Genomic DNA, 16652 nt, shown 5'->3' on the forward strand with positions numbered 1-16652 from the left:
AGCGCAGTGATCTGTGGAACAAAGTCTAGTTGGAGATCAGGAACTAGTAGTGTACCGCAGGGATCAATAGTGGGTCCAGTCCTGTTTAACATCTTAGCTAACAATCTGGGTGATGAGGCAGAGTCTGCCCTCAGAAAGTTTGCAGATGACAGAGAACTGAGATTAGTGGCTGATATGCCAGAGGGTTGAGTTGCCATCCAGAGGGACCTCAACAGGCTGGATAAATGGGCTGACAGGTACCTCATGAAGTTCAATAGCTGCAATTGCATCTTTGAATCCAAGAAGGGGGATGATGTCTTTTAAAAGTTTGTCAATATAAATTATAACTAATATATGTAATGGCTGACACTCTGCAGCGGCTTAAAGAATTGTTGGCTGATTAATGGCACAATTTCAAATTGACCGATCAGTTTAAAATACAGTTATGGCAGAGATACTGTAAAGCAAGTCTCATTCTTTCTATAAAAGAAAGCAAGGGAGACTCAGGTAATCGCTTGCCAAATTTTGCCAGTCATTTGTCAATGGACCTTTTCTTCCATAGCTTTAAGCTTTAAGAGGAAACAATGTGTGTCACACATAGCAGAAGCTGTTATGGTTGAGCTGTAGAGATCCAACAGACCAAACCTTAGCATAGCATGCAAAGATGGGTCCCTGGAGATGACAAACTCCTCTAGCCACTGAGGTCTAAAGGGGGATGCTAACCTTATGTGCTAGACATTCAGCAGTGGCCTGGGTGGCTGTACCTGCACCTGTTTTCTTGAGCTGTGAGAAAGCCAATGAAGCTCAGAAAAGCACGTTTGACTTGGTCTGGGGTAACAATCGCTTGGCACAGTAGCACTGACTGTAAGCACTTTCTGCTTCCTCCCTTGAAATATAAAATTTACCTTATATTTGGAGCTGCCTTACATTCATGCCAGTGCACTGTCCTCATATCATCTGCCTTTGTTGCACTCAACACTAGTGAACTAATCTCTTTAAGCTAATCTGAAGGCAGTTTTTTTTGTCTCTGGATTTAGAGTGGTAAATAAATGCAACCATGGTTGAATGGATAAAGGAATAAACTGTAAATAAAGATAAGAAACACCTACAAAGAAGGTACTTTTTCTTCTTTTTTTTTCTGATATTTTAAAAGATGAAACTCTGAATGACTAGCACCATTCCTTTTTAGTTTTATCCGAGCAAGAGTTGACCCTGAGGATTTGCATTTGCATTTGCTACAGCCAGAGAGAGCTAGGTCCTTCTGGCAACATTCACTGATGGGAAGGCACTTCGGCTGGGGTACCTGCCCAGAGGGATGCCAAGCACTGCTGTGTTAGTGCAGACTCCCACAGTCCTTCACTGCTGGGCCTTTGGTGATCTCACATGGCCTCACTTAAGGTTTCACTTGGGGGATGAGGTCTCACTTGAGGGATATGTTCATGTGGTCCTGAACCACAGCTGGAAAACTGACTGGATGTACATCATATCGTTGAAGACATCTGTTTGTTTGCAAGAAGGTAACTTTTTTTGCTGGGGAATTATCATCTTGTGTTTTCTTTGTGCAATTAATAGTAAGAGACCATGTATTCCCAGATGTCATAACCAAGGTGTTTGCTGAAACAGGGAACAAGAAATGTGCCATCAGTGAGCTTCAGTCTGCTTATGACTGTGTGGCATACAGCACTCAATATGCAAGATTTGAGCACTCTAAACTTTCAGTGATTCCCCTGACTGCTTTGTTAAAGAAGATATCCATCCACTTGAGTTTGGATTTCAGGTTTTCATGGAGCTTTTGATGGATCTAGGAAAAAAGATATTGCTCAGCATCAGTGGGCAACTACAGCCATACTCCCTACCTAAACCTTAAGACACAATACAGCTTCCCCACATGCTGAAAAGCTGAAAAACAAGAAAAATAATAATTTATGCTAGCTCTAAAAGGGTTAACAGATTTTGAATGTAATAGGTGGAACTTAGTTAAGATTCAGATGCTGAGTTAAGATACTAACTAGGAGAAACAGATAGATTTGATCCCCCTTCATATGCACTGTCAGGAAATCCTTAGTGGTTTATGTACGGTAGGAATGGAAAATGAAAAGCTTACTTCTGTGTCTGTATTATTTATTTAATACCTTCATTTACTTTTTACAGAATCTGGCTGTATCTTTATGGCCATGACTGTGTGGAGGTTTTTTATGTGTGTTAACAGCTCTTCAATAAATCTTAATTTTATGACTTTTACAGCACTGTAAAACAGAACAGAGAAAGTTTTAATGGACAGTAGGTTCACAAGCATTACCAATGCATGTTCTTCAGTCTTCTGTCAGCTTGTAAGGATCAGTATGGAGACATTTGTAGCTGCCTTTAGTGTTAATGCATTTAGCAGAAGGAGAGCATGGTGGATTAATTTCATTTTCACATTCATTGATGTCTGCAAAATGAATACACACTGATCAATGATCATTACAAATTACAGAGAGGGATTACTACCTTCTCATACATACCTTCTACAAGTATTCATAAATGAAAGGTATTGTACACTTCCAATGACACATAGATACTCCCAAAGATCCTCATGGTTACTGTTTAAAGCACAAAGTTGGGGGGTTTTTTTGTTTGTTTGTTTGTTTTGGGGGTTTATTGTTTGATTTTAGGCTGGAAATGATGAAAAAAATTGTTGTTTTGGTAATCTGCCAAAAGTTACAAATGGCAGTTGGCTGAATTTTCAAAAATGCAAACTGTAAACTTGAGGGCCCTTCTTGCATGTGTTCATGTCCTAAGACTTTGAGTTCCTTTATAAACTTTTTCCATGCTGTGCTCCATAGAGATAGTGAAAATAATAACACTGACAACAGTTCTGTACACTTCTAGGGATGATTTTTGAGGAGCCAAGGATTCTGTTAGCTTTTATTACAAAATTTGTAACAGTAATCTGTGATATTACTGCAAAGATGGTTATTTCTAGGTGCTATATAAATTCTGTGAAATGTCAATATCCTGACAGATGATGAGCAGATGAACAATTATCCATTGGAATATGTACATAAACATACTGTTCCCGAGGCCATTCAAGACCTTTCACTTTCACATTCTGATTATGTGATGAAATGGGAGACACTGTGGAGTGCACAAAAGAAAGCACTCAACGAGGGAAAGAACAGAGTCTTTTCTATATTTCTGCATCTTTCTTCTTTCTGTGTAATATTTACTTGCAGGACTGGATTCAGTTGTATAAAGGTGTCCAGTACTGTTTTAGATAGTTTCACATTGGTCCTGTATAATATTTGCCAACTTGTTCAATGTCTCTGACCTGTGTTCCTGGGAAGCACTGCAAGCCCATACGTGAGCAACTAGCTCAGCCTTCAGTCTCTTCTCTTTTTGGTTGTATTCCTTTCCTTTCTTTTCCTAACACAATGTTTGGTCTGCTTCTTCAGGCTAAGTAGCTCTTTTTGATCATGATTAGAAACTGACCTTGTAGGGATGATTTTCTGACTCAGTTTAGCATTGTCACTCAGACCACTTAGGGAATTCTATCATTGGAAATAGGATCAAGCCTGGTCATCTCTTAAATTTTAATGCAAAGTAGTAGGTGTGTCCAAAGCTAGCCATCAACTGAGGCAGTCGAGAGACTAATCATGGAAGGAATAATCTTAAACTTCAGCACCCTTAAGAAACACTAACTCTCATAACACCCCGCTGAAGCAGGAAAATATTCTGTTGTTCAGGGTGAAGATTCCTCAGTAAGTATTGCTCTCTTCAAGACTACATTTTGGGTTAACTCCCACTGGCTTCGTCATCATCTGGGAAGGAAAACCTGCACAAGCTTTGCCTGCACTGTAATTCAAACGTGCTATTTCAGCTTTTGTAGATCCATAATCATGCTATGTGTTAACTAGCTAGCTCTTTTTTCTGTCACTAAATAGTGCATGTCAGATCTTACCAGCCTACCCTACTACTCAAAGAGAGCAGTACTTTATTAAAGCAAAGCAAACAGAGCTATCTATCAAGAGTTAGATAACACTGAATATAAAGGAAGGTAGCATAGTCTAGCGCTAAATGACTTCCTAAATCAATAGAAATTATTTCTGTCAAAGCCAAAGTTAGTAAGCAGGAATTAACAGCACTCAGATTCCTATGCTTTTGCCAGCAGGCCATTCTGTCTTTTCCAGAGCAGCATATAATTTTGAAACCATCTGCAGAAATGCTAAGCTCTATCCTCCTCATTATATTGCTTGACTTATTCCTAATTTGCTGAACATTTAAAAGAATGGGAACACATTGCACAGACATGCATGGAACAAAGTGCTTTCTACTGTAAAACTCAAGTAGCATCTGCGTAAGTGGGTTTTGATGGTTTTCTTTTAATAAAGGCATTGCTTATTTAATATATGCAGCAGCTTGTTTTCCTATAGCAGATATACAGTCCTTTGTTTACATTACTGAACATATTAAAAGAAACTAGGACAAGGAATGATTCATTCATGTAACTTGTTTATTCAGTTTGTTGCCAGAACATTAATCTATTGAAAAAGATTTTATTATAATTCATTTAAGAGCTTTATTTCTTTATATGGTATTTATGTGGGTGGAATTCAGTGGATAAATAGGATTTGAATAAAGGAAAGAGCTGCAAATTTCATTTGACTTTTTCCATATCAGGTATACAATTAGAATGAATAGCTTTCTATTCTGCTGTCACAGAAATACTGATAAGCAGACTTTATTGCGGATCAGCTGCGGCACTTGCATTCAAATTAATTTACCACCGTCCATAATATGTTCCTAAATATGGCCTTTTCAGGTTTCATTTTCTCTCATGTTCTCATAAAGCTGAGCAGTTTGAGTATGTGTGTGTATATATATATACACATGTATACATACTTATATGCATATATGTATATCTCAGTATGTATACACCCCCCCATTATAAACGCACACAGTTGAAACACACACAGAGAGAATTCATCTTTCATAGCTGCAGAGTGAATGTCTTGTAATGAAATATTTGCTACATTCTCTTTCTTCCTATCTCATTCTATTCAACAGTAAATATAAGGCAAACAATTAAAACAAGACAAAAGTATTCCCCTGAATCTGTGTGTGAAATGTCAAAAGACAATATCTTTTTACTGATTTTCCTCTGCTCTACATTTGTACCTGCAGAAGTAATTCACTTCTGGCAAATCTTTTCACAGTTATTTGAGAGAGGGAGGTTGGCGCTGAAGTGATAATTAATTTGCTTAATTTCACTTATTCACTTCACAGTATTTTTTTCTTTGTCACTTTTGCTTAACTTATTAGGATGATATATGAACTACTGGTCTGAGCTCATTTTGTATCATCTAGAGCATCCATTGAAACAATGCTAGGAAAATGACAGCTGTCTGTCTTGCTGTTATGTTGAATGTAGGAGAAAGCAATGTATAATTCTGATTTGCTGGTTTTTTTTCCTACGGGTTGTTAATAGACTCGATTTTTGCTTAATTAGGTAATTTTTAGTGACATTTTCCTAGCCTCAACTTGATTGCTGAATCAGGATGGGTGGAGATTGAGGTAGCAATTCTGGAGCAAGGAGAGTTTCACGCTATCACATTGTTGTACCTATAAACCCAGAAGGTTGACTACAAGAGAGCACAGGAGGGAGTTCGCTTCTGATGAGTTGTGCTGGACTTTAGCTTTTAGAAACATAAACAACAATAAAAAAATAGATACCTATACAAATGGGAGCCTCAAAGTTCCATCCTTTCCTTGTGCAGGTTAATTGCTCCTCTCCTTGCAATTGAAATCCATGTTGACATGAATAAGTCACTGTAGATTTTCCAAATTCTGAACAGTATACAAAATCACCATTTTCCACACTCTCTGGTGTTCCACATATTTCCTCTACAAATAAAAAGACTGGATTACAAGCTTTTTAAAAATTACCACCTTACCCTCGCAAATGGACATTATTCTCCATTACTGCTATAAATTAACTTCAGCAAAATTACTCACATGTTTTAAGGTGATCAAGAATTTAGTTGTTCATTTCTGGACAAGAATTTATATGGAATACCTCAGATTTGACTTATAATCCTTGTAAAATTTGCATTATGTTCTAACATTATATTCTGCAGAATTCTTAGTTAATATTTTCTATGATGTAAGAACTCCTGCCCCAATTGCCATAATGTCTGGATATCTCACAAGCCATTCATGTTATCAGGCTGAAGTTGGCAAACACTTTTTTACAAAGGAAATTGAGAAAGAAGGAGGAAAGACCTAGATCCCGTTTCTAAGTGGTAGAAATACTAAAGTCCTGCATTAGACCAGTAACTCAAGACCTGCCACAACCCAGGTCAGTGCTCTAACTGCTGGTTACTCTCCCCTCCCATCAGGAAAGATTGGTAATTACCAGATTACCTTCATGATAAAATTCTTGCCAAGCTTCTAAATTCATCCCAGGTATCTTGTCACAATGCTTAAAATCCTGTGGAAACTTTCCAAGTTGAAAGGCATCTGCTGGCACTTCAGAAATTCCTGTATTGTCACAAATCACGCGGGACAATGAGTGTTTTTTGAGTTCATGCTTTTGAGCTTCTGTGAAAACATTATCATTTTCCCACCAAAATCTGGAAAGATTGAAAGAAACATTTTGAAAAGATCAAATTCAAAGAGCTGATTATTCTTACTTTCACAGTATCCTATGCAAAAGACCAAAACCAAACAAACGAATGAATTATAGCAAAATGTAGGTGGATACAACAATAATAAAAGTAAACACCATGATCTGCAGACTTACATACCCAGCTTGAAACTCACGAAAAGGCTAGTGTGAGTCTGACATATTGATTAACTCAGATGATGTGTTAAAGTCAGTTGGTTAGAAGTATTAATTATTCACATTTGCAGAATTGCTTTTCATTGATGATACAGGGCCACAGAAAAAGTTACAATCCTGAGAGAAAGATTTGGAACTGATTTGTTTGAACTGGATGCTTAATCTTATGAACATCAGCATTCACTGTGCACTCATAAATTGATTTAAGCATAAATTACGGGAGGATTACAGGAGTCGCCATAATAGACATCCCCATACCATAGCTTTTGAATTCTGCTTGCCTTTACTGAGTGGTTGCTATGAAAACAGGTATTGCTGAATGCTCCTCTGTTTAATATGGAGTTCTTCATTTGCTAAGAAAGCTGCAGATATGCAGATTAATTGTAGTAGAAAATTGTAAGACAGTAATTGTGCTTTAGACCATACAAAAATGTAAGCTAAGAGAACTGGCTGGAACAGAGAGGAGCTGCTTTTCCCATTTTGCCAGATGGGGAGTGCGGTGCCAGAATAGAAGAACCAGTTGATGTTACAAAGGTGTAGCTGTTAAACAATATAGGCTATATATAATATATATGTGTGCATACACACATACGTATGTTTTTAAAGATAAAAAGAAAGGGAACAAAAAATGGGGAAAGAAAAAAAGACAAACATTTTGTACACAAAGACATGCCATGACTGGCAACGAAGTCTTTCTGGAGAGTTTCCTAGCACGTCTTCATTAGTACATTGAACAGTGTTAAGCACCACTAAACTGCTAAGATACTTCCCTGTGATTCTCAGGCCAATTAGGATTTTCCCAAACGCTAGGCAGAATTTGTGGTAACGTGTCCTAGGACCATTAGCAGTAGAGTATGGATGTGATTGCACTGTACAAATTGACCCCAGGGTTAACACAGGACTTGGGCATCCATAATACTGGGGGAACAAGGCTGGGATTTCTAGAAAAGTCTGTGGGTTTTGTGTTTACATTTTTCTGATCAGAAAGGAACAGCAATGTTGACTGGACCCTGTTCAAACCTGGCATGTGTGCTGGGTGTTAGGTTTTTTAATTAGCTGCCTGAAATGGTACCATGCAAAGGAGAACTCTGATAGTCCTGTATATGTTCTGGGGAACATGAGGACTGCCAGTGTGCCCTGGATGGGGGGGCTTTTCAGGGCAAATTGGACCCTGCTGCCAAGAGGAGTCTACCAGTTAAGTAAGGTAAGTGCATGTGAAATTTTGGAAAGCTGCATTTATTTGTAGGCAGTTACCTACAGCCGGACAATTTGAGGAGAAACCTGTCTCACTTTGCCTGTATTGGATGAGGAGGCAATCTATAGAACCAGGGAAGGGGGGAATGTCCCCCACCTCAGCAGCACTGTGACAAGAAGTGCAGGAGAGATGGACGGGCTGGACAGAGAAAAAAAGAAAGACGCTTTCCTCCTACCCCTTACCTGCACACTGTCCCCAAACTTCTCAGAGCAGCCTAAAACCTCACTGACCGTTCCCAGGCCCCTTTCCATAATCAAAGCCATCAAAGACTTTGCTCCACTCAGCTCTCCTATACTGTCATTACCCCTTTCATGTGCATTAAAAGCTATTCTACTTTCATCACAAAATTCAGGTTTATCTACACTGCTGAGAAGGCTTGAGCAGAAAATTATTTTTTAATCTATCCAGCAAATAGATGTTTACTCTAACAACGTTGCTCCAATCGACCTGTATCAGGTGACCAAAATTTTACAGGTGAATTTTACAGGATTAGAGTAAAAAAAGAAAGAAAAAAGAAAAGAAAGGAAAAAAAAAAAGAGGTGCAAGGCCCCTTATGCAAAGACTGAGAAAGTCAGCTTCAGAATTTTTGCCCAGCTATTGCAAATCCCGAGATCACAAAAAGATTCAGAGTAGGAAGAGATGGAAAAAGAAAGTCAAGGCTGATGGAACAGAAACAATTTGTTCCAGGTGATTTGGCTGAGGCTAAGATAGTGCCTGAGTTGAGTACATTGGAAAAAGAAATCCCTTCATGTTTTGTCAGATTACTGACAAAAGGTTTTAAGGCTATCAGAATGGAGCTCAGTCAGTCAAAAATTCCCCTTAGTCCTGATTTCTGAACTTAAACGAGTACGTTAGAAGAGATGTTTTGAAATCCCTACTTACTGACATGTCAATTAGAGCATCTAGTAATCGTGTAGTGTTACTCTGCAGATGCAGATAACACCCAATACTCCGTCTGACAAGGCACTGTAACGAGTGTTAGACTTTTCCATTCTGTGCTGGTTTTGGCTGGGTAGAGTTAATTTTCTTCGCAGTAGCTGGTATGGGGCTGCAGTTTGGATTTGTGCTGAAAACAGCACTGATAACGCAGGGATGTTTTAGCTATTGCTGAGCAGGGCTTACCCAGAGCCAAGGCCTTTTCTGCCTCTCCCCCCACCCCACCAGCGAGGAGGCTGGGGGGGCACAGGGAGTTGGGAGGGGACACAGCCGGGACAGCTGACCCCAGTGACCCAAGGGATATCCCACACTGTATGGCGTCATGGTCAGCACATACAGCTGGGGGAAGAAGGAAGCAGGGCACGTTCAGAGTGACGGCATTTGTCTTCCCAAGTCACCGTTACGTGTGATGGAGCCCTGCTGTCCTGGAGATGGCTGAACACCTGCCTGCCATGGGAAGTGGGGAATGAATTCCTTGGTTTGCTCTGCTTGGGGATGTGGCTTTTGCTGCGTAAAAGTGAGTTTCCTCACTTTTACTCTTCTGATTCTTTCCCCCATCCTGCTGAGGGGAGTGAGCGAGCGGCTTTGAGAGGCCTAGTTGCCAGCTGGGGTTAAATCAGGACACATTCTTATACTTACTGTGTGACAACTGTAACATGCTGTTACACAGTTTTAACTTCTCTTAGACAGTTCCATTAGTATTAATGACAGAATACCATTTAAAGTTTAAGTTAGCAGACATGAACTTTGTGGCAGAAACTTAGGGAATTCTTTCCTTACTAGAACTCTCTTTTTCTCATTTGGAGTTAACATATTAAATTTCGCTTAAGTTTAATTAATGCTAGTAGTATTGTAACACACTGAATAATAAGTAGTATCATAAGGCACTGAATAATGGAAACAAGGCTGGAAGGACCTCAATAGATTATCCTTCCCCAGATAGGGTCAAGTGCACCTACACAATTCAGAGGACTTTCCACCACGTTTTTAGCACAGCTGAGTGGAATGTTTGTTGTCTATACAGTTTATGCTAATAAGATACCACCTTTATGATTAACATCGCTTTTTCCTGTGAGCTAATTAATTAACATTTTTTAAAGTTCAGATTTAAATTCTGCCTTGGATGCTTATTTACATAATGGTTTCTTTCCACAACAGTGACTTATAAGAGGAGCTTAAAGGTGAGCGTAAAGACCAGATGTACTTAAAACACCACTGCTAGCATGGTGTGAGCAGTTTAAAATTAGTCTTCTCATGAGATTCAAAGTTCTGCCACAAGTACATGATGGAAATGAAAAAAAAGGTTGGTTTTATAATTGCTTCAGGAGCAGAAGCAAGATATAAACTGCGTCTTGCGCCACTTTGTGACCTGAAGCTGCGTTTCTCCTGCCTTCCTGGTGTGGGGAGTTGTAGTGGCACAAGATCCTGGTGGCGGTTGTGCGGGGCTGGGTGAAGGGACATCCTATGCTGTGTCCACCGAGGGCATTCTGGGCGTACTCTGCAGTCCCAGTTCACATCAGAGCGGGTACATGGTGTTTTTATTATCCCCTCCAGGAAGCCTGAATTACAACTCTTTGCCTATCCCTTCTGATTTTGTTGTGGTTGCCATGGAAGATGTTGAGGTTCTTCCAGCTCCTGAGCGCCGTGCCGCCCTCAGGGATCAGATAGCTAAAGCCCGCACAGTGCTGCATCCATCCACACAGAAGTTAGATGCCTCTGCCACAGTTAACTGTCGTACCTTGCATTTCCACCAGGATTGCAAAGCTGGACGTCTCAGTACCACAGAACAATCTCCATGTCATCTGGAATTGAGACTATATACAGACCAAAGAAGAATAAGCAAAAGCTCACCCAACAAAACTGAAGGAGCTAGGATAAAAACGTGGAAGTGTCAGGGAATAATTTGTCTAAAGCATTATTAAGTGCCATGTTGTCATATGTTCTGGGAACTATCTTCAGATATTTGTAAAATATCCATTGCTTCTGCTTTTTTACACAAATGATTCAACAGCATGAATAAACTCACCGATCACCATCCCTTAGTGCTTTCATTTGCTTTCCAATTATACACGCAAACAGGGGACCGGTTCTAGCACCTGGAAGAAAGTCTTCTACCAGACCACCAAGCCAAACATCAATATTGCTAGGATTATGGTACAATTCCATGATTTTTTCAGTGATATTGTGATTGGTTATTACTGTATTCAGGTCAGCGTGAGTTTCCAGTTTTGGTAAGCCACAGAATTCTCGCCAGTCATTGTATCCTGTAAATATTATGTTAAAAGGATGATTAGACTTGGTTGTTAAGCACGATATATGAAATTAATAAGCACTGGATTCTGACAACCTTAATCACAGTCATAGACAGTTATGTCTAAAAACAGGCCTATGATTATTGGTTAAATTGATCAGGGAAATGATGGCAGGATCTGAAACTACAGGATATGCAATTGCTACATCATTTTCATGAAGGAAAACAAAGGTTTAAAACAGTTCTCCCATATTTAAGCAATGAAAACATGATAATAGGAGCATGCACTGTGTCTTGAGATTTCCAGGCGAGGAATACAGGAGTTAGGTGAAGAGTGGGCAAGAAGTAACCTGAATGAAGTTAGTTACTAAAGTTCTTTACTAAGGAGAATGTCCTAGGGCATATGTCCAGCTCTCTGGAAAACAGATTTCCTTTACATTCTTTCACATCGTTGGTATTAAACTCCCCTACCTCCCAACAAAACTTTAACTTCTGATCTGGGAGATCAAACCTCCATTGCTATCCTTGGGTAATGGAGAGCTGTAAACTCCAAGCCAGAGTCAGAATTCATTTCTACGGTCCAGGGCCAATGACTTGTGTATTCCTAGCTGCGGAGTCGCATAGCAGAAATGGAGAGGGTTGTCACCCAGAGATACAATGCCATGTGGCGATCAGTCAGCCCTACCTCCAAGGGTAGGACATCAGGCTTAGAGCACCGAAGAGCAGCCATGTTTGTTCCTTAGTCATGCAGACAAGTGATCTGCTCAGGCAGGGAGTCAGGGTACAGTTTAAGAAACTAAAAATAAAGAGGCCCTATCTGCCATGCTGAGGATTGATTCCTCTGCTGTCAGAAGCTGTGGCATGCTTGTAAGAGGTTTTTACACAGAACTGGGTACCTACTGTATTTTTTAATAGCTGATACAATCAAATTGAACTAATCTCCAGCAGTACACCCATGGCCTGATGGGCTAATGCTGCTTGACTGTTAGTTCAATCTTACCCTGGGCTGACTGGAGTAAGAAATCTAGTGCAAAAAACAGGTACAAATGTGTAATATTTCTCAGAGTGAGGTTTACACCTAACTAAGCCATCTACACCACTTCTGGAGACCTCTCAACACCTTCTATGGTTGGAGAGCCAATGAGGTTGTATCTCAGTTGACCTGTCCCATTGGCTGCAGGCAGCTTGCTGATGGCAAGTAGCTGCTGCAGGCAGAAACCCCACTCCTCTGGAGCTGGTTCCAGCAAGAACGAGCCTCAGGTACCTACACCGAGCACACCCAGAGCCACACACTAGTACTGTCCTTCTAGATTCCAAACTTAACAGATGATTTTAATTTCAAATGCTGTGGGAATATTTTTTTTCCATCAAAGTTAAATATATTAGCAACTTAAATTTTAAGAGAGACTTAAAATACTTTTCTCATTATCAAAGCTATTATTTAAAAGCTTATTATTATATGCCAAATATAAGCAGTTATCATTCAGTTACCAATTGGAAGAAGATTCAAGAAAAATCAATAGACCTGGGAGTCCGTGATCACGGCCACGCTGTAGATTTAATGATGCTAAATCAAGTGAACCATTATTGGACAACACAAACAGTTTCTCTGTTAACTCCTCATTCAGCAGTTGATCTTGCACCTGCAGTTTTGCAGAATGTGCTAGAAGACCCCTTAGTAAAGGATCCAAGCCTCCTATAAACACAAACATAATATAATGTTACAGTATATATATAAACCATTATAACTTTCTTAACAAATGTGAATGCATGTATGTTTCTTTTGTCTTTTAATCATTGGCCACATAGGCTTTTGCATTCATACACATGCGAAAAACTGCTTCATGTAGAAATAGAAGTAATAGTGCTATGAAAAGGCTCCATCTTCCTCCTCAGGTGTAAGAAAAATTTGCAACCTGATAATACATTCATCCACACAAAAGGTATGAAATATCTTCATCATCAATCATCAGTCTACTGTCAATCTACCAGAGTGGTTTAATCAGAAGAGTAACTTTTGTCTGATTCAGACAACTATGTAACTCAGAATAATCATTCCAGTTTATATTAGTGCTCTGGAACCCATTCAACAACTTAAATCAGTGATGCAATTAAATAAATGTTCCTATTCCTAATTCAAAATAAGTAACTTTAGTTAAAGTATTAAAGTATTCTGGAAAAAAACCCAAACAATTTAAATAAAACCATACCTTCTTTAATGAGCCTCCAAGGACTAAAGAAAACTTCATGCAAATGAAGATTTGGGAGTTCTGGATCATCTAAATACTGTGCATTCAGTCGCCTTACTATTGGTTGGATTGTTGCATGACCAAAACGAAAAGCAGCTGTTGCAAATACATTAGAAACTGTAGGATTCATTGTGGGATCATAACCTGTATAAAGGCCAATATACAGATTAAAAGCATCTGGACCAATGATTTTGGGAATGTAATCTCTTAAAGTAATAATCTGAAAGAAAAGAAAAAGAGACATTTATCATTCAATGGTTTCATAGACAAATAGTGATGATTCCCAGGTGCTAAGTGCTTTTTTCTTCACTCATCTACGCCCAAGCATTTGACATGACTGAGAGCAGTACTAACTGGTAAACAATATCAGACTTATTTTTGCAGTAAGGAGACAAATGATGGGAGAAAATCTGTAGCATGGCTCAGTACAGTGCAAAAGTCAGGCCCTTGTTAGCTCCTACCATACATGCTAGACCAAAGCCTCTGAGCAGAGATTACCAGTGTTGCTCACTGACAGTCCACAGGGGTGATACAGCTCACAGGAGGTGTGCTGAGATTTAGAGCCTTGATTGTGATGCTGTAAATTACAATGCCCTTAAAAACGGCAATGAAAGCATGAATTACTATAAAATCTTTCAAGAATGGTTGTTGATATGAACAGATTATATTTTCAGACATATAGTTGTGACACAAATCCTCTTTACTAAATATTTGAAATGACTGGGCTTTAAAATACTGGTGCCCAGAATCCTTTGGTAGACATTTTATGCTAAACTCAAACCAATTTATAGACTCCTAAAAAACACACTTCAAAAATGAAAATGCTGATAAACACCTTCTGTCAAAGTAATAGTATTACAGTTGCATGAAAAAAAGCATATGAGTAATCATGACCAAAAAAAGGGGAAAAGAATCTAGTGCACCAAATAAAATGAAAGTGTGTTATAGGTTAAAGATTATGCTGAACTCAATAAAGCATAATAGGATGAATATGAGGCATAATGAACTCAATAAAATACCTTATAGATTCAATATAGTGTGCAATAAAATATACAGACAAATGTACTTTGAGCTTGATATAGTGCTTATTGAAAAGCTAGTTGGCATAAAATGACCTTATGAAAAACTTGTATCTTTATTTTAGGCACGGCAAAGAGACAAGTAAACCTCTCCAGAATTTGAGCCCTTTTCTCAGAAGGCAGAAGTAACAATCTCTTTGTATTTTCAGGTTAGGTCATGCAGTGAACAAAACATTTGAAAGGCAATAGGTTAGAATTCCTTTTACAGCTCCTTTAATACAGCATGTGAAGAAAATAAAATAATTGCTAGAAATTAATACTGACACCGTCATTTGAGAAGTTAACCTTTTGCTACATTCACAAAGGTTTTACAAGACAACAGTTCTTTCTAATTTTAGTTTTAGAGTTAGTTTTTACAAGCAAAGACTTTCAATAGGACTAGGTTAGCCATGGAGACAAACATCCTGATAGGACTGCAACTTTTTGGCTCATTGTAAATGAAATCTCAAGCTAAGCTGCTCATAAAGGCCAGATTCCCTGAAGAAAAGGGCAATTCAGATTTTTCATTTGCTCCAGAGGCAAGATCTTAATTTCTTATTTCCTTGGTAGGGGAAGAGGAGTTGCTGTTTCGAGACCTGAAAATTAAAAAGCTATGGGTAAAAAGGGGTCTTATGCCTGCCTTGAGCTAGGAGAGGCATCTGTTTGATGGAAAGTTCCAATGGCTAAATGAGGCTCCATCAAACAGAGGTGATTTTTAGACAATACAGATTAAGAAGATGTTACTAATACAGCAGAAGATGATAGTGCCAGAAAGAATCTGGACTCTGACAGAGAACCACATCTAAAGTAGCATCCAGTATTTGTGTGGACTCTGAATTTACCTTGCCTGAATTTGTCTGTGTGAAGTCAAGGAGAGGCTCGCTACAACTTCTCATAACTGACACATATACGTTTTAAAGAAAGGGTAAACAGCCAACAAACATCAAAATTATTTTGGTTAAAATTCTTTTGCATACACTTCCTGCTCTGAGAGAGTGATTTGAAAGATTTATGCCAAATATGAAAGGAAATAAACAAGTATAATACTTTCTTTCAATACAACGTTCCTTCAGCAACTGACATTCTCCTGTGGAAACAAAGGAGAATGCGCTTGCCTAAAAATATGTGAATAAAATCAGAGCCAGAAAGGGACTACATGGAAAAGAAATTGCAAAAAGTACAATGAATTGCTCTACCATTTATTACTTACTTTATGTCTCTTTATAAAAAATAAGTTAACTTTCAGGTGTTTGCAGCAGCATAAGGGATTTATGTGGATATAATGAGTCTGAACCTGCAAGGTACTTGGTGGTCTCAACTCCTTGTGACATTTGTGAAGTTAGTGGTAATCCAGACTCCTCTTAGGATACATTCAGCACCTCATAGCATCAACTCCAAGTGCTATAGAAGCCTCATTAAGAAACTAATTTTATTCAATAGTGTCAATATTTCTACTGTCTCATGGCAGTCATTGTTTCAATGGTATAATTCAGTGAAAAATGATGACAAATGAGCAACATCTTTAAAACAGATGCCCATATGCTCGATGTTTAAATGACGTCAGTAGTCTATATGACCAGGTAGTAACAGAGCAATTAAGAGTATTTAAATGTTATTAATTTAGTCATATTAGACAAAATAAAGTTCTAATTTCCTAGCAATTCAATCAGTCATTTGGTAAGTATCCAGACAGAAATGGAATCTGAGTGATTAGAAGACTGTCAGAAAAGGCTTTGTACAGATTTTACATCATATCATGAATCACATGTATAGAGTTTATGGAAAAACAACTGAATCCTGACCTGCAAACACAGTAATACTCCAAGTTAAACAGACTGTGAGCATGAAAGGCAATATCCCTCTCATTCAGAAGGCAGAATTACAACAGGGGTTCCCAAGTGGCCTTATGAACTTAGCGAGCATCCTGGCTGGGTTTACCTCCAGGCTGGGTCACCTCCAGCAGAAGTCAGCCATACATTAGATATTTGGGAATGGGTTACATAATTTCAGATTACTTTTGATGATTGTTTTGTTAATGTTAAAAGTTATTTCAAATTAGGTACAAAAGAGACAGAAATTCATACTACTTCTCAGAAGGTTCAGC

At 38.7% G+C, this 16652-nt stretch overlaps 1 protein-coding gene across 1 annotated transcript in view; it reads right to left on the reverse strand.

Moving 5' to 3' along the window:
* Positions 1-2249: 2249 nt before the first annotated feature.
* The window catches only part of TPO (thyroid peroxidase), a 28911-nt gene continuing 14508 nt past the window's right edge, over positions 2250-16652 (reverse strand). The window contains 6 exon segments of the mRNA XM_009703753.1: positions 2250-2410; positions 5692-5862; positions 6382-6590; positions 11017-11254; positions 12767-12937; positions 13452-13710. Of these exon segments, the coding sequence (XP_009702055.1) occupies positions 2250-2410; positions 5692-5862; positions 6382-6590; positions 11017-11254; positions 12767-12937; positions 13452-13710 (1209 nt within the window).

Source organism: Cariama cristata, unplaced genomic scaffold, assembly GCF_000690535.1.
Source record: "Cariama cristata isolate BGI_N322 unplaced genomic scaffold, ASM69053v1 scaffold637, whole genome shotgun sequence".
Taxonomy (NCBI): Eukaryota; Metazoa; Chordata; class Aves; order Cariamiformes; family Cariamidae; genus Cariama; species Cariama cristata.